At 36.4% G+C, this 16,645-nt stretch overlaps 2 protein-coding genes across 9 annotated transcripts in view; one reads left to right on the forward strand and one right to left on the reverse strand.

Annotated features, from left to right (window-relative positions):
• The first annotated feature begins 95 nt into the window (after window positions 1-95).
• Window positions 96-6,259, forward strand: DNAJC19 (DnaJ heat shock protein family (Hsp40) member C19). 3 transcript variants are annotated; one of them, XM_019792909.2, is made up of 7 exons: window positions 96-271; window positions 470-549; window positions 1,106-1,157; window positions 1,237-1,310; window positions 2,535-2,614; window positions 3,512-3,582; window positions 4,955-6,259. In XM_019792909.2, exons 4-7 carry the CDS (start codon window positions 1,257-1,259, stop codon window positions 5,023-5,025), a joined length of 276 nt encoding a protein of 91 aa, XP_019648468.1. In that variant the 5' UTR covers window positions 96-271; window positions 470-549; window positions 1,106-1,157; window positions 1,237-1,256; the 3' UTR covers window positions 5,026-6,259. The 3 variants fall into 3 exon arrangements, with proteins under 3 accessions (XP_019648468.1, XP_002930148.1, XP_034518278.1); XM_034662387.1 differs by having other exon boundaries at window positions 108-222; XM_002930102.4 differs by lacking the exon at window positions 470-549 and having other exon boundaries at window positions 98-271.
• Window positions 6,260-14,032: 7,773 nt separating this feature from the next.
• Window positions 14,033-16,645, reverse strand: part of FXR1 (FMR1 autosomal homolog 1) — a 60,684-nt gene continuing 58,071 nt past the window's right edge. For 5 of the 6 annotated variants that reach the window (XM_011216827.3, XM_019792908.2, XM_011216826.3 and 2 more), the window contains 2 exons: window positions 15,233-15,324; window positions 14,033-14,459 (listed from right to left, as the gene is read on the reverse strand). In XM_011216827.3, coding sequence (XP_011215129.1) covers window positions 14,289-14,459; window positions 15,233-15,324 — 263 coding nt within the window. In that variant the 3' untranslated portion in view covers window positions 14,033-14,288. The remainder of the gene's footprint in view (window positions 14,460-15,232; window positions 15,325-16,645) is intronic. The other variant, XM_011216828.3, reaches the window with a different exon arrangement.

The following is a 16,645-nucleotide window of genomic DNA, read 5'->3' on the forward strand; positions in this document are numbered from 1 at the left end:
CAACCAATCTGAAGTCGTGTTGTGCACCTGCCCACTGCTTGAGAGACCTTTCCCCTCTGGCCCACTGCGTCCCCCTTTTACGACAGTTTTCCGACCTATTTGCGGCCGCTATCGCCGTATTTCCTTGGGCGCCTGTGTCTGGGCGGTTTGTGTCTGCTGGTGGTGGCCGTGTCGCTGTCTGGTAGAGAGGAGTGGGAACTGGTGGCTGCGGCCTTTGGGCTGGTATGAACCGCGTTCTCGGTGGAGGCCGGGGAGCCAAGCCAGAGCCATGGTGAGTGCGGCCTTCTGGTCTCCTTAGCGATCTCGGGCCCAGACCGCAATCTCAAGTGGCGACCTCGGAGGAGGGGAGCCGAGGTTGTCTCCCCATTGCGACTCTGGGCTGGAGATGTAGGGCCCCAGAGAGCCACACTCTCCAGGACACAAAGCTGTTGGCTCAACCCTCATATGTTCTCATATGGCCATTCTGCAGGGGTCTTCAGTCCCTGGTTCGTCGTCCCCGAGGCTCAGTGATTAGTGGAAACGCATTTGATTATACCTGCTCTTCCCCTGGTAAAGCCTCACAGTACCTTCTTTACTTTGCTGTATCCTCCCCCTTGGCTTTTGCCGACACATCTTTTCTCGATTCCTGAATATATTTGGGCCTCTGTACAGTGACCGTGAGACGCCACAGTGCCGAAGGTGCTGTGAAAAGCTAGTCTTCTAGTTAAGCCCACGTTTACGGTTGAAACGTGTTAAAATTCTACAGACTTTAAATAGTTCTTTCTCTAGCAGAAACTTTCATTGTTCTTGATTGAACAGTAATGTGGCTTCATTTGCCTGGAGGTGAAAGAGGTTTTCAAAGGGAGGGTAATCATCTTTTTGACTGTTGTAAATTAAGCAAATCCCCTTGCTATTATCTTTCACAGTAAAAATCCCATACCTTTTTACGGTGAATTGGAGATAAAGTTGCAGTCCTTTTAAAGGATCATGGGCAGACTATTTTCTTCCTAAAGTTGCTTCTCCTTTGGTAGTAAAACTTGTAATGAGTTTGGGATGGGACAATGGGTACAATAGGGAAGGTTGAGAATTCGAGAAGTAAATTTTTTACTCTGCTTCCCCTTACCAGGCCAGTACAGTGGTAGCAGTTGGACTGACCATTGCTGCTGCAGGATTTGCAGGTTTGTTTATGGTTTGGGAGTGGAAGTGAAATAGGGGAGGTTGGAGATTTTTTAATTATTCTGTTGCTTTTATTTTTAGGCCGTTATGTTTTGCAAGCCATGAAACATATGGAGCCTCAAGTAAAACAAGTTTTTCAGAGTCTACCAAAATCTGTAAGACTTGCTAAATATTTTTGCTAATTCTATGCTGCTTGTGTATGAAACTTAGAGTCACACTTGAAGAGGGTTAATTTCCAAACATCTGTGAAGTTCTAAGAGATTGCTTTGGGCCCCTTGTCTTTCTTCCCACAAAGAGGGTTTAGAAGTTCTGAGCTTTGTAATGTTGTTACCCTAAAAAATCAAATGCTTTGTATGACAGAATTGGGGTATTAACACAATCGTATTATTAACACAATTCTAATATCATGAAAGTTAATAGCACTTTATTGTTTAGATACTATTAACTTCAGCATCGTTTGTCCAAATTCTTGCCTTCCCTTATCTGCTGCTCTGCTTGACAAACACAGATCTAGGGATCTGAAGTGATCCATTCTTAACTGTGTGGCCCTGGCACTGCCCTAGTAAGATTCTTGGGTAGCACTGGAGTTAATTAGGCTATAGAGTATGAGCGGATGTGATGTTTGGCTGTGACAGCTTGTTCAGTACTTATTTTTATTGTTGTGATTGAATGTGACACAATAGGATGATGGTAAATTTTACCAATATGATCTCCGATGTAACAAGGTCAGGGGACCTGGAAGCCTGGTTTTCTGAATACGTATCTTAAATTTAGTCTTGTTTTAGTAGTTACCTTTACCCTCAAAATGCCCTTGAACGACTTACCTGAAAAGATCTCCAAATCTTTTTCTTAATGCAGTTTTTCTAACATATAATCATATTCTTAGATCAAAGTTTTTAAAATTATACTTTAGATACTTTGAGAGAGGGGCCGCATGAGATGGGGTGGAGGGTCAGAGGGAGAAGCCGACTCTTCGCTGAGCAGGGAACCTGATGCAGGGCTCCGTACCGGGCCTCGGGGATCATCACCTGAGCTGAAGGCAGATGCTTAACCAACTGAGCCACCCAGGCATCTCTTAGATCAAATTTTTATCTATAATACAACTAACTTGGAATAATCTTTCCTTTATTCCCAGAAGAACTGGCTTTGAGGCACTGTTCTTTTCTCTTATATTTTTAAGATAGTTTTTCTGGGGGGAAAAAAATGGATGTTTAATGATCATTAAAACATTCGTTGCTACTCATAAAGCTAAAATGTTGTGTTGCAGTTAAGGTTCTCTGAAATGTCTTAACTTTTCTGCTAGGAAAATTTTCAACATTTTTTTTTAGCAATTTTCAGTTTATTTTAATCTATTTTTATGAATGCATTTCCTCTTTCAGGCCTTCAGTGGTGGCTATTATAGAGGTGGGTTTGAACCCAAAATGACAAAACGAGAAGCAGCATTAATACTAGGCGTAAGGTAAATAATTTCTAAATTTTTCTACAACTCTCTAGAGCTATGAACAAATGTAAAAAGACCTTTTATTAAGAGATATAGTAATGTTACATACATTCTAAGATGTAAACCCTCTGCAAAAGTCCAGTGAGAAGGCACACTAACACATAAGCACTTTTTAATTCATTGAAAGATAGGCTTTTAAACCAACAATTGAAGTGCTCAGTGTTGTTCTCTGTAACATTTTTTGTAGTGATATTCTCCCTTCATTTCTAGATACTTAAACATGCTTTCCCTTTCAATAAAAGGACTTTTATAATGATTACAAGGTTCAACTAATTTTTTAATATTTGAGACAGAGCACATGCATGGGGTGGGGGGGGAGGAGGAGAGGGAGAAGCAGACACCATGCTTAGCTCAGAGCCCAATGTGAGGCTCTGTCCTAGGACCCCAAGATCGTGACCTGAACCAAAATCAAGAGTCAGACGCTTAACCTACTGAGCCACCCGGGTGCGCCTCAACTAACTTTTTTAGAATGACTGATCTGGGGCACCTGGGTAGCTCAGTCAGTTAAGCATCTGACTGAGGCTCAGGTCTTGGGATCAAGCCCCATGTCAGGCTCCCGGCTCGGTGGGGAGTCTACTTCTCACCCTTCCTCTGCTCCTCCCCCTCACCCCCACTTGTGCTCTTGCTCTCAAGCAAATTAAATTCTTTTAAAAAAAAAAATCTGTAATCTGTTTTCCTCAGGAGCTATTTAGTTCTGATTCAGAAGTTTCATCATCCTTGTGTGTTAGAGGTTCCTAAACCACTTTCCATATTGTTGTGTTGACTGGACCCATTTCACGAGATCTTTAATTGGGCTTTATTTATAATTTTTTTGATGTGATCTAGAAGTAAACTACCTTTTTCTTTTTAAATTAGCCCTACTGCCAATAAAGGGAAAATAAGAGATGCTCATCGACGAATTATGCTTTTAAATCACCCAGACAAGGGTAAGTAGTCATTAAATTCTTCTTGTACGTGTTTTTCAGTGACTAATTGTTATTAGTGGAATAATTTCATATTTAATTCTTGGCTGTTTCAAGGGAGATGCCTAAATGTTTTTGTGAGCACTGTTGCCCAGGCTGGATCCATCCATTTTCCAGTGTCTTCAAAGAATAAATCCTGAGTGAAAAATTTATAGAATAAGCTTATCTAGTAACTACTGTAATTTGAAAGTAGTGATAAGCATTACTATTTTCAGATCTGCAATAGTGATAAAATGTGACTTCTAATCGAAATACTATCAATACTGCTTTTTTTGGTGGGGGAGGGGTCTATATTATTAAAAGAAATGTTAAGTTTCAGTTAAGGAAATTAAGAATTTAAATTTTTCTATCCATTTAGACCTTTGAACTAGAGGTTACCTAGTTAGAAACCTGTAAGATTTGTTTGATACATTTCTAAACAGACTTGGCTGTGTTGAAAGCAAATAATTATGAGGAATACCAAAATATAGACCCCAAAATCCACATTCCACTGCTCTAAACAGGATAGGCCCTTCATTAAGAATGTTTTGAGTTTAAACACGTCTGTGATTGTTTGGTATCTGACTGCAGTAGCGTCCTCTACAAAATTTAGCTTCTATTATTGGAAGGCTTCTGATTCATTAAGCGTAGCATGGAGCCTTATAAAGGTGTATTTTCTTATTGGGATGTTGATGTGTGCAGCTCTGAGAACTACATTTTGAGAATCAATGCTCCAGCATAGGAGGAAAGCACCCCTAGGTAATATCATGAAGGCACAATAAATAACAGGAAAAGAGAAAAACTGTGAGGACAGAAAAAGAGTACAAATCATAGTGGGGTCTTTCCAACAAAGCTCCGAAACCTCTGAGCACATGTTTTCAAAGTAACATCGTACAATAAATTCATGTTCATTTATGACTTGTAATCATCATAAATAGTAACTTATACTATTTCAAGGTCACATATGTGGTTTTTTTTTTTTTTAAATCCTATTTTAATCAGTTTAAGGTTCTCCCCCCCAACCAGGAAAAACAAGTTTATTTAGGAACAGCAGAGAACAGCATTCAGCACCCACAACTTAGGGGAAGACGATAGGCAAATCTCCAGTTTAAGTTTTTAAAGGTGCCGTTTTTGTGGAAATCTTAATATGAATTACTTTATTTCCCATTGGTCAAATATATTAGATTTGGTTATCTGGTCGCTGTGTCAAAGTTATTTTAAAAAGTCAAAATACCATTTCTGCTAATTCCACCTCTCAGATAAGCAATAGGGATCCCTGAAACGAGAGAATAGGTTTTCATCAAACCCAAATTGAGAAGCCATATTGTAACTATTCCTTTTTTCTTTCTTCCTATAGGAGGATCTCCTTATCTAGCAGCCAAAATCAATGAAGCTAAAGATTTACTAGAAGGTCAAGCTAAAAAATGAAGTAAATGTGTGATGAATTTTAAGTTCCTGTTAGTTTATGTATACAAGTGCTAGCTTTTTATAATAAAATGCCTCAAAGTTAAAATTTTAAAAATGATTTAGCACAAATCAAACCAAAGCTTTGGTAGAAGTTTCTTCTTTGAATGTGAGGATTTTAATCAGATTATAGAATATTTTGAGATTTAGCATCAGTAATTAAAAGTAGATACCACTTGAATAGAAATAGGCCACAATCTAATGGGATACTGAAAAATCAGTAATTAAAATACAATGTGGTATTACGACGGAATTTGCACAAGTTGTTATAGGAGGAAGTCATCTTATTGAGAGAAAAGGCTGCTCAAAGTTGAGAAAACCAGCCCCACTGCTTGGAACCTAAATTTTAAAAGTGAGTTTAGCCACAACTCTGACCTAAGAAATAACACTAACTATATACACACACATATATATATAATTGACAGAATTTAGATTTCATACATTAGAAACTGTTGACAGTGTAAGATTTACAGTAGAGGTATTATTTTTAATCAAGAAGTATTTACACTGTATTGAACTAGCCACTGAAAGAAACTGAAAAGTTTATAAATTACTGAGTTTTTTTTATGTAATAAGTTTTTGCATTTGTTATGACCAAGCTTAAACAGTTAGCAAAACTAAAAACTGAAATGCTCTCATTTATGGACAATATTCAGCATGGACTATTGGAGAATTTATGAACTCACATTTAAATGACTTTTATGGGTAAATGGCTAGTAGTCAAACATGAAATATAGAAGGATCTTAACCAGAGGATCTGTAAAAACACCTGAAGTAGAAGTCTGTGGCCACCAGCAGGAATATTATCATTAGCTCTAAGATGATAAATTATACTACCTATCATCTAAACTTTACATCATCTTAAAAGTTCTTATTAATGGAGAACACAAGACTTTCAAGGTCAATTAAGATCCAAATAGTGGTGGTGATCCTGTTTGGTGTTGGAATGTGTTTACCGGCACTTCAGATTTGGATTATATCTGCTTTTTATTTTTCCACCATTTCTTTAAAATCTGATCAAGTCTACTTGTTGATTTAGAATAGGAGAAAGCACCAGCTTAAGGCAGCCATGGGTTTTATGTAGGGGTATGAAGGTACACTTTGTTATTCAAAGTAGTAATGTGCTATGAAGTTACTGAGAACACTGAAATTCCCAAATACTGAATGTGTTCATAGGGGAAATAAAGGTTCCTCTGAACCTCTGGGTCATGTTTTTATCAACCAGTCAATATATAACCTTGTTTCATATGTGTTTCTATTTAAAGACACCTTATGCTGTTGATTCATTAACGTTAAAAGTTTGCAGCCAACACTAACTCCTGTCGTTACATCACAGCCTTCTTGTGTTCAGGAGCATTAGGCTTGAGGATCATCTTAAACAGGAAAATCACCAATAAGCACAAAAATGTGAAAAACTTAGCATTAACTGGACCACAGAAGAAATGCTTATTTACAGTATGGTAACTGAACAAAAACAAGCATCACTTTGGGCACCGGGTGATTTAAATTTTTCACCACTCTGCATGTCCACAAACGAGCAGGAAGTACCTTGAGTATTGATTTTGGGGTTACAATAAATTTTAGCAAATAGGTGAATTTGCAAACAAGGAATCTGCTAATAATGAGGATCAACTATTTTGACTTACTAACATTTTGTTTCAGTCTTTTGGACTAACCAAAAGTTTCCTTAAGAGATATTATCAATTAAAACTTAAAAGCAAATTTTTGAAGGACAAATAGGAAATATGAGCTAATATGCCCAGAGACATTCAAGCACTGACCCTAAAAGAGAAAACTTTGTGTACTGGGTATACTTTCAGGTGTTTAATGCAAACAGCACACCTGTTTTAAGGTGACTATTAAGACAATGAAAAATGCTTTAAAATGACACTAAGGAGCACAACAGAGCACGTTTTTCTTTCATAGTAATCAGTTTTATTTCCTCTAGGCTTACCTTTAAGTAAAAGAATCCACATTTCATTGTAGATTTTGAACCAGACCTACCATTTTTCTTGGGAAAAAGTCACCTGTGTGAGGCCTCCAAATCATAGTGGGTAACTGGTAACACGTATATGAGCACCTTCCCTCTTTTAATGTTTAACAAAATACTTGATGTGTAATGTTACCATTTCTTGACTACTCACAGTGTACTAGCGTTGTGCTAAGTTTTTAAGTATGTTTTATAAGTACAGAAACAATAGTGAAGTTAAGTAATGCCCAAAACAGTATTCTGGGTGAGCAGGCTGATCTTCCTCAAACTTAAAAGTCCATGCTGTTAACCTGCACTGATACCTGTCACAAATTTGATAACCAGGGATGTTTTCCTTGGTGGTAATCAAAGTTGAGTGAGAGTTGTCATTACACCTTTAGTGTGGAGCCTTTTTATCAGCAGGTACTCAGACTTTTTTCTTCTTCAAGGGGGAGGAAGGTATGCATGAACACTGAGATAGGAGGTGCAGGTTTCGAGCCAAACTTGGGCAGTAATAGCCAGGCACTTACTTTGTGCCAGTGTACTTTGAGTACACTACCTACGTGGTTAGCGCCTCCCCATCTGTTTAAAAAAAAAAAAAAAAAGTGAGGGCTCCTCCACATTTTATGGGTAGGGAAACAAAAACAAATTACTTCAGAGGTTACACAGCTAATCAAACTGTAAGCAAGCCCTGGGGGTCTTCTCCAATTTACTGTGTTCATTTGTAACATGGTTCTCTATTAGTCCTGAATAGGTAGGTTATGGGGAATTCCTATCCACAGCCTTAATGTTACATCTGGCATACCAGAGATTTAGTTCCCCTACTTTGTCCCTTCCATTCTGACTTCACTGCCTCTGGGTTGACATTACTATGAGTCCTATGCTGCTTTGTGAAAACTGTTTTGCTGGTGATAAAAGTGGGCTATAATGAGTGGTCCTAGAAGTTAAATCTTTTCCACTCTGAGAATTTTAGGAAAATTCACTTGCCTTCAAGTATTTTCCAAATGATGGGAATACCTATGGAAGCATTAAAAAAAAAAAAAAAAGTCTAGCAATACAAATCAGTATCCCAGAACACCCAAACCACTGAAGAAACAATTGAGAACTTGCATGAAAACACGTGGAATAGTCATATATTCTAACTCTAGAAGCTTGATTATAAGGTTTTCTCTGCTGACCTGAATTTATAACAAAACCAAAAAGGGTGAAAGGCAGCTAGAAAACCACTAATCGGAAAATATTAGGTTAACTAACATCTTAACACAAGTAAAACCCTAAGCATGTTGAACTGTGCCACACTAAAAAGCTATATTCAGCATATTGAAAATGTATGCCCTACCTTAAAACCTTGCATCAGAAATAATTCTTTAAAAAAATCACTCAGAATGCTTCATATAGAGTTGACAAGTCAGGTTTTAAGTTTCCACACTTCTGGCTAGAATACAGAATTGTTTCAATGCAAGAACAATAGGATAGAAAAAAGTTAAAATTTGAGGTAAAGTACAAAAACACTATTTAAAATGCTAGAGTGGGTTTTGGTTCTTAAAAGAATCCTGAATTGGTCCACAGTCCAGTGTTAAGGTATAAACTGGAATATGTTAGCACTTGCTGTTACTTTAGTACAGTTACAAGTAACAGAATTTCAAACATAATGTTTGCATTCTTCTTTACAACCCGAAACGGCAGGTTGAAAAATTTCATTGGACTAAAATCAATTTTACTATCAAAGTCAAAAGGAGCTCAGTTGGTTAATATCCTTTAACTTAAAAGGTTAATGCTATGTAGCTTCTTAATGGTTTTACAGCATTGAAGCAGATCATTTTAACCTTGAGTACTAGGAAACTTAAATGACCTAAGTCTACTTTGTGATTTTGGAACTGTTCTGGGTAGTGTGCCTGCTTACAGCTAACTCTTGCCTTAGCAACAGGATATAGGAAGAGCTTCTATCCAGGGGCACCTGGGTTGCTGGCTCAGTTAGGCATCCGACTATTGGCTTCAGCTCAAGTCATGATCTCGTGGGTTGTGGGATCAAGCCCCATGCTCAGCAGGGAGTCTGGTTAAAGATTCTCTCCCTCTGTCTCTCCCCCCACTCTCAGATAAATAAATCTTTAAAAAAAAAAAAAAAAGGAAGGAGAGAGAGAGAGAGAAAAAGAAAGAAAGAAAGAGAGAAAGAAGAAAGAAAAAGAAAAAGAAAGAAAGAAAAAGAAAGAAAGAAGAAAAAAAGAAAGAAAGCTTCTACCCAATGTTACCAATTATTCCTGACCCAATGACAAGGTCCACAGTCCAGTGTTAAGGTATAATCTGGAATATGTTAGCACTTGCTGTTACTTTAGTACAGTTAAAATTAATGGAATGTCAAACGTGTTTACATTCTTCTTTACAACCAGAAAAATGAAACTCAACCAGGCTGAGACGTAAGCTCCAGGCAACAAGACAAATTGGTTTATCTACAAAAAGTATGGGAAATTTTTTGTAATAGTCCCCCTGCCCTCCCCCAAAAAAAATCAGTAGCTACTTTTGACAGTCCAAGTAAAAGAGGTACAAAATATTTGGAAAATATCCCTGTAATTTCACCCCAGGAAAAACATACCAGTCACCGAAACACAAATTTAAGAAGCTATTCATAGGGGTGCCTGGGTGGCTCAGTCATTAAGCGTCTGCCTTCGGCTCAGGGCGTGATCCGGGCGTTATGGGATCGAGCCCCATATCAGGCTCTTCCGCTATGAGCCTGCTGCTTCCCTCTCACTCCCCCTGCTTGTGTTCCCTCTCTCGCTGGCTGTCTCTATCTCTAATAAATAAATAAAATCTTTAAAAAAAAAACAAAAACCAGCAGCTATTCACTAGTAAGACTTTAAGACTGTCAGTGAAAAATAATCTTGCCCTTGCTTTTTTTTGTCTTTAGATTGCATACAGCATAGCTNCAAAAACCAGCAGCTATTCACTAGTAGGACTTTAAGACTGTCAGTGAAAAATAATCTTGCCCTTGCTTTTTTTGTCTTTAGATTGCATACAGCATAGCTGGAAATGTCTGGGTTAGGTACACTGAAACTCCCAATTCTGTACACCTATACCTACAATTTTCAAATTATCAAAGGAAGAAAGCAGCAAGCCAAATGAACTGATAGAAATCCTCTTATGAAGATTATAGCCTGCATTATAGCCTATATCTTATTTGAGTACTTGAAGTAGTAATATAGAAGGTACAGATGATTCTGAATCTAAAGGAATCTGATAATAAACCCTTCTTACAAAATTAATATATTTCCTTATTTACATCCCTCATGGAGAAAAATCATAAGGGATTTTCTGGATGATTAGGCTCTTGCTTGGATTCTAGAGTAAATGATCATACTTAAAAATGTACTTAGGTTGAGCCATAGGAAACTGCCACTTTTGTGGGTCGGAAATGGTCAACTATTGGCAATTTCATATGACTCAACGTAACTGACCTATTTTCAGCCAACAGTTGAGGGCAACTTCAAATAACTACTACCACTTGCCAAAGTTTAACTATTACAGACTGTGACTGTTGCTTTATTGCAGATCCTGAAATAAAACCCAAATGTTATCAAAGGTTGTAACTACTATCAAGAACACTTCTAATAAAGAAAAATTTTTAAAAAGTCACCAAATTCACTATACCAGATATCCTCATAAAAGATATTGGGGATCCAAACCATAACAAAAAAGGTAGGAAACTGAGTGAGGCTTCTCACCAAACATCTTTCAGCCTTTTGGAATTTTGTCAAACACACAGATCCGGTTCAAATAAAGTTCCTTGAGGCTTTCTAGAAGGAAATCCAAGTGTAAAGTTTCCTTTACCCTCATTCCAGTAACCACCATCCAACATAGGACTTACTGCAGTATAGCTAATTGTCCATTCATCTGTTCTTACAGACTAAGCTTACTGTAGGCACAGCCTATGAGAAAACTAGACTGGTTTCAACCTCAAAAAAGTGCAAGACAAATGGTACAATTTCCCAGTCTAACTGCAACATTCAGTTTATATGCCAACTCTGCAGAGACCTTTATCAAGTTACACATTTGACTCAGAAAACAGTACCTACAAAAAACACCTGTGACTTAGCATGAAGGTGATGGATCCCAGCTACAAAAGAATGGCTGACATAGAGACCTGGAAAAAAATACCAACTACCTCTTCCTCACTAGCTTAGTGTTATCTCTTCTTAGGTTACTTTACTTGACTACATATACCTGCACTTTTTTTTTTTTTTTTTTTGCAAAATCATTTAAGTGACCTCCCTCAGCCTGGTTCTAAAGAATGCCTGTTAGGTTTTCATGAACTCACCAGTATGATGTGCTGCTTCTCAATTCCACATTAAAACAAACAACTACTTAAAAATTGGTGTAGCCCTACTATAATTATACCAATAGTGACTGAGCTATCAATAAAGACCCATTTACACCATTCTGCCAAAGTTTTAGGGCCACTGAAGGCTTTAAAAAAGGTGATGCCGGGGTGCCTGGCTGGCTCAGTCAGAACATGTGACTCGATCTCAGAGTTGAGAGTGAGTCACACATTGGGTATAGACACTACTTAAAAATAAAATCTATAAAAATAAATACCAAGCTTCCCAAGATTTCAGGAAAAGATTATTTTTGCCCCCATGTAATCTTAAAAAGCTTCCTTGTGTGATTTCACATAAGTACACTGAAATAATGTGAAGGCTGCACAAGACTTTTTTTTTTTTTTTTTTGCTTGAGTGTCTTTCAGCATGTCCTAACTTACCATTAAGTTTTCCCACAGCAACATCTTATCTAACTGGTGTGGTAGTAGCCGAAAAAGATGCACCCCCTCAAAATAATTTGGAAGGCTACCTGAATCAACAATGGTTACTACCTTTGGGGAGTGGGCCTTTTCAATTCTAAATCAGAGTATATTGTATTTACTCCAAGAAAAGCCTATTATGGGGGTGTCTGGGTGCTCAGTTAAGCATCTGACTCAATTTCAGCTCAAGATTATGAGATCAAACCATCAGCCTCTGTGCTGTGTGAAGCCTGCTTAAGATTCTCTTCCATTCCCTCTCTGCTCCACCCTCCCCCCCCTTCTCTCTCTCTCAAGGAAAAAAAAAAGCCTTATGGTTCTATAATACACAAGGCATTAGGTTTAGTCACTTGTAAATAATGAAACCTTGATATTTATTTCCAAGAATATGGTTATTCATATGCTTGCACTATTAAGATGGTTTTATGTTACTTTCTCAATGAAACAATCTTTATGGAAGAAGGATCTTAGTGAATCTATTCTACATGAAAGAAAACGAAAAATCATTTTTTATTTATAACGTATTCACCAATTTGGAAATTAATGAAAATTCTCATACCTTGTAATTAATCTGTAACCCCATTACTGAAGAGAACAAAGAAAAAAATGCCAACAATTTTACATCTTTCTAACCTTTGATGGTTAAAAAAGATGTTTGTGGGTTAAGTTTTTAAAAATCTGGGTATGAAATTATTTGATACTATTACTTAAAATACAAAGATTGCCCTATTCATACCGCATCTTACTTATAAATTCTGTTACTAGGGTTTTAGGAAAAAGCATTTAATACCATCACATCTTAACTTCAGTGATAATAAATTTGAGGTCTGGGGTTATATGGACACCTGGCAAATATTACATTTTTCGCAGTAACTTGAATTGTCTTTCAGTCATTATAAAATAACTAAAATCACTTAACAGTTTTATGCACATAAAAAACACTTTTCAAACACCAAATGACAAAGGGCTGTCTCTCTTGTTCAGGTCTATGTGCTTCTATTGGGGGGAGGTGGGGAACCTCCAGTAAATCCACATTTGATATTACCTCACATATATCTGCATAATTATTTAATCACTGTTACTTTGAACACAATGCGAAATCTTTATCTTCCTAAAATTAAGCCATGTGGCTAAAGTACATACAAAAAAATACAATCATTAATGACAACCTTCAAAATTATTTCCTTGAGAATCAAAAACCAAGTTAATGGTCTATTTCTTATTTAAAAATTGCTCACCATACTTCTTTATAAAAATAATTAATAAATTCTGAAAGGCCAAAGCAAAATTCTGGATTTTACCCCATTGCCTTCCAAAAGTTGCCTTTGATATAAAGACTTTACTAGTATCAAATGTATGATCAATTCCCTAAGCCAATCTAGTCTAACAGACTAAATTTTAAGTGCTAAGGTTTCAGAGGATTCATTACAAAATGATTAACCAATTAATAATACTATTTATGAGCAAATATAAATGCTTTTTAAAAAGCAATCAGGTTAACTATTCTAGGCCTATTACTAGCTCCAACTACTTTGCTACATTGGTATAAAAAGTAGAAAGTTAAAAATCAGCAAATGGAAGATCAAAGTTTATTTACTACCTGCATACAAAAACATATTGCACATCAAACAACCAAAATCAAAAAAAAAAAAAAAAAAAAGAAGAAGGAAAAAAAAGAAAAAAAGAAAAAAGGAAAGATATTCTACTGAAGACTACATGTACTTTTATACAGAATAAACCTCCTGGAAATTGATCTTTTCAGTAGTTCAGGTTATGTCTGAAATGGACATGACTAATTCAGCTTAGTGTTTTAACTAAAGCTATGTTTGATTTTTAAATACTGTACACTTTAATAAATAAACCAAACAAAGCCTCAATGTAGAACAGTCACTGCCAATATCACCCAGTGTCCCTGCAGATGAGAGTTTAACAAAACGTATTCCAGTGGTCTGCAGATTTTCCTCTACATACAGCATTTAAAAAACACATTAAAACAGACCAGTTTCCAGACTAAACTAATGGAGAAATTACAATTCAGTGCAAAATATTTTAGACTGCATTTCATTCTAGTTTTCCTCAGGTGAAGAAGTGGTTGCATATTATTAAAAATGTAACAAAAGCAGCTAATGCTTTTCATAAAGAATATTACGTTAGGGATCCCACCCTACCCACCTCCCCCCATCTCTGCCATATTTTGAAAACAAAATAACATTTCCTATAGCCAGCAACTTTTTTTAATGTTACATATACTATTCTCAAGGCACATCTGATGATATATTTTATAACACAGTAGGTGTCAAAGTATGTTTAACATATGATTTCTTCAGGATCCCTCCCCTTTCTGAATTCCAAATGGAGGAACTGAAAGTGCGATGTAAAGACTGGCGATCCATATTCTATCTTTGGCAAGCTTGTACAAGCACTATTGTAAAATGTAATGTAAAAGAACTGTAAACTAGGAACTTCTTCAGTTTATGAAACACCATTCAGGACTGCTGCTTCTTGAGTGTTTTCTTCTTTTAAGGTATTAATCTTTTCTTCTCCTGGAGTACGCTGTAGCTTAGAAATTTCATCGCCAGAAGCACTAGTTGGGCCATTTATTGCCTTTTCTGAAGGACCATGCTCTTCAATCACATCTTTTGCCTGCCAAAGGGAGACAACTTTTTCAACTTCTTTATAAATGAAATCTACAGCTGAGGAGGAAAACAGCTATATAAACATTAATTAGCTAATAAATCATTTTAGTTTCATAACCACATTGGATCAAAGAATTAAAATGTTCTTAAGTTTTCAAAGCATATACCAATGTACTCCACCTCTATTGGTCTTTCAAATCTATCTCTAGTACCTAGCAGTGCTATATCACAGAAGAATCTGTACTTGTTTACTGAAAACTTGAACCTAATTTTAACCACTGGAAAGCTCACCATGTAAAAGATACAAAGTTAACACCCTAAGCAAATAAACACCTAATTTACTCACCTTTTTTTTTGAAACTCATTTACATTTCAAATCCCTTAAAGCATTTAAAGAATTGAAACTTAAAGGTCTACATCCATCACTGAGAAGAGGTATATAGCCTACTGCTCCCCAAATTAAGCCAACAATCTCTATGCCCAATATCCTTGGGCAGACTGAATTTTACAAATGCTATTTGGAATTCTAAATGAAAAGTATTCCAAGGCTCAAGCATGCATATCTTCAATTACCTGGTGCCAAGAACAAAATCAAGAGTAGTCTTTAAAATATTATTTGTCTAGTTGGGGAAACAAGTGATCGATCATACAGTAAGTTAAGAAGTAAAAATAAAGCTAAACCATACCAAAACAGAAAAAAAACAAAAAACCAAAACAAAACAAAACAAAAAAAACCCAAAAAACAAAAACAACAAAACCTACAGGTTAAATTCTCCTTACCATTTCTTTCTTGTTTTTAGCCAAAGTTTCCCTTGGGAGGTTTCTTTGTCTGCTCTGAGACTCAGCTCTAGAAATATAATCTGCAACTGTGACTGTTGAAGATGAGAAAAAAATTACAGGTGTTGAAAAAAATATTTCTGAAGTTTAATTATGGATAAAGAGTAATTTTACTTTTAAAATAAACTGATGGTGGGTAACCCAATTTCAAAATTTTAAGCTGGGTACCACCTCCAACCAAAAACAAAACTTGAAAAATGTGCCTGTGATTTAGTGCGGACAATACAAATTCCAAGCTGGAGATCCAAGGAAGCCTAGATTTAAGTCTGCTTTCAGAGGAATCCAGCCACTGCTTCTGACTCTATAGTTGTGGGATGAAGTTTGATATAGAAATCCACAACCAAGAATAGGAAATGCAGGATTCTAAGCCCAGTGTATGCAACTCTCTGGGGAAAAAACGGGGCATATTTGGTGCAAATCATGGTGTGCTATATATACTTCAATTTGAAAATTTCATCAGATATAGAAGATTTACTCAAATATTTGTTTTTGTCGTTCTTTTTCTTAAGCGCAAATAAGATATCCAAGTGTGGTATTTTATGGTTCCTTTTTCACAAACCATTCTGACTGGTCTAAAATAAAAAACTACAAGCCAACTAAAGATGGCAGAACATCACCCTAAAAATGTGGACAATGACACGGTGGGAAAAATGACACCACTAATCCAGTAACCACCTCTTCCCCGCTTTGACAATCTTTCAAGGGACTGATTGAAGTGTATGTGTGTTTGCAAGGAAGTGGATGGCAACAGTGACATAAGAATAAGACTAAAGCAACCTAACACCCTTCTGCCAACCCAAGTGCAACATCTCTGTTCTACAGGTACTCCGGCCTCAATTTACACCTCAATCCTTTCTCTTTAGGACTTACAACGGAGAATTTATTGATTTGAAGAAATACCAAATAATCGCTCTCTTTCAAAGAATCATTTTCTACCAGAAACTGGGGAGGAAAATCTCTGATTATATGAAATATAGTGTATTTTAATTTACGGGATGAGAGCAAGTTAATATAAAGAATGAAAACTCAAGTAAATTTTAAATTATTTATTAAAAGTCACTAGGGGAGAAATGGTCCATCAGGTTCAAATGATATGAAAATAAGTCATTTTGATAAAGAAGCTGGACAGTATTTACAATTTATTTTTTGTGACCACGAATTAACATAGTACTTTTGTAAGAGCCAAGAATTTTCTGAAACTACTAAATGAATCTTAAATCTCAAAGAAACCACTTAATTCAGAATACAAATCATTTCTAAGAAACAGCACTAAATAAAGATGTTTCCTGTCTAAAACTGCCTTGTTTCCAAATTCTAAGACTTTGGGGTATTCATTTTGGAGCTTTTAAAAAATCA

Source organism: Ailuropoda melanoleuca, chromosome 1, assembly GCF_002007445.2.
Source record: "Ailuropoda melanoleuca isolate Jingjing chromosome 1, ASM200744v2, whole genome shotgun sequence".
Classification (NCBI taxonomy): Eukaryota; Metazoa; Chordata; class Mammalia; order Carnivora; family Ursidae; genus Ailuropoda; species Ailuropoda melanoleuca.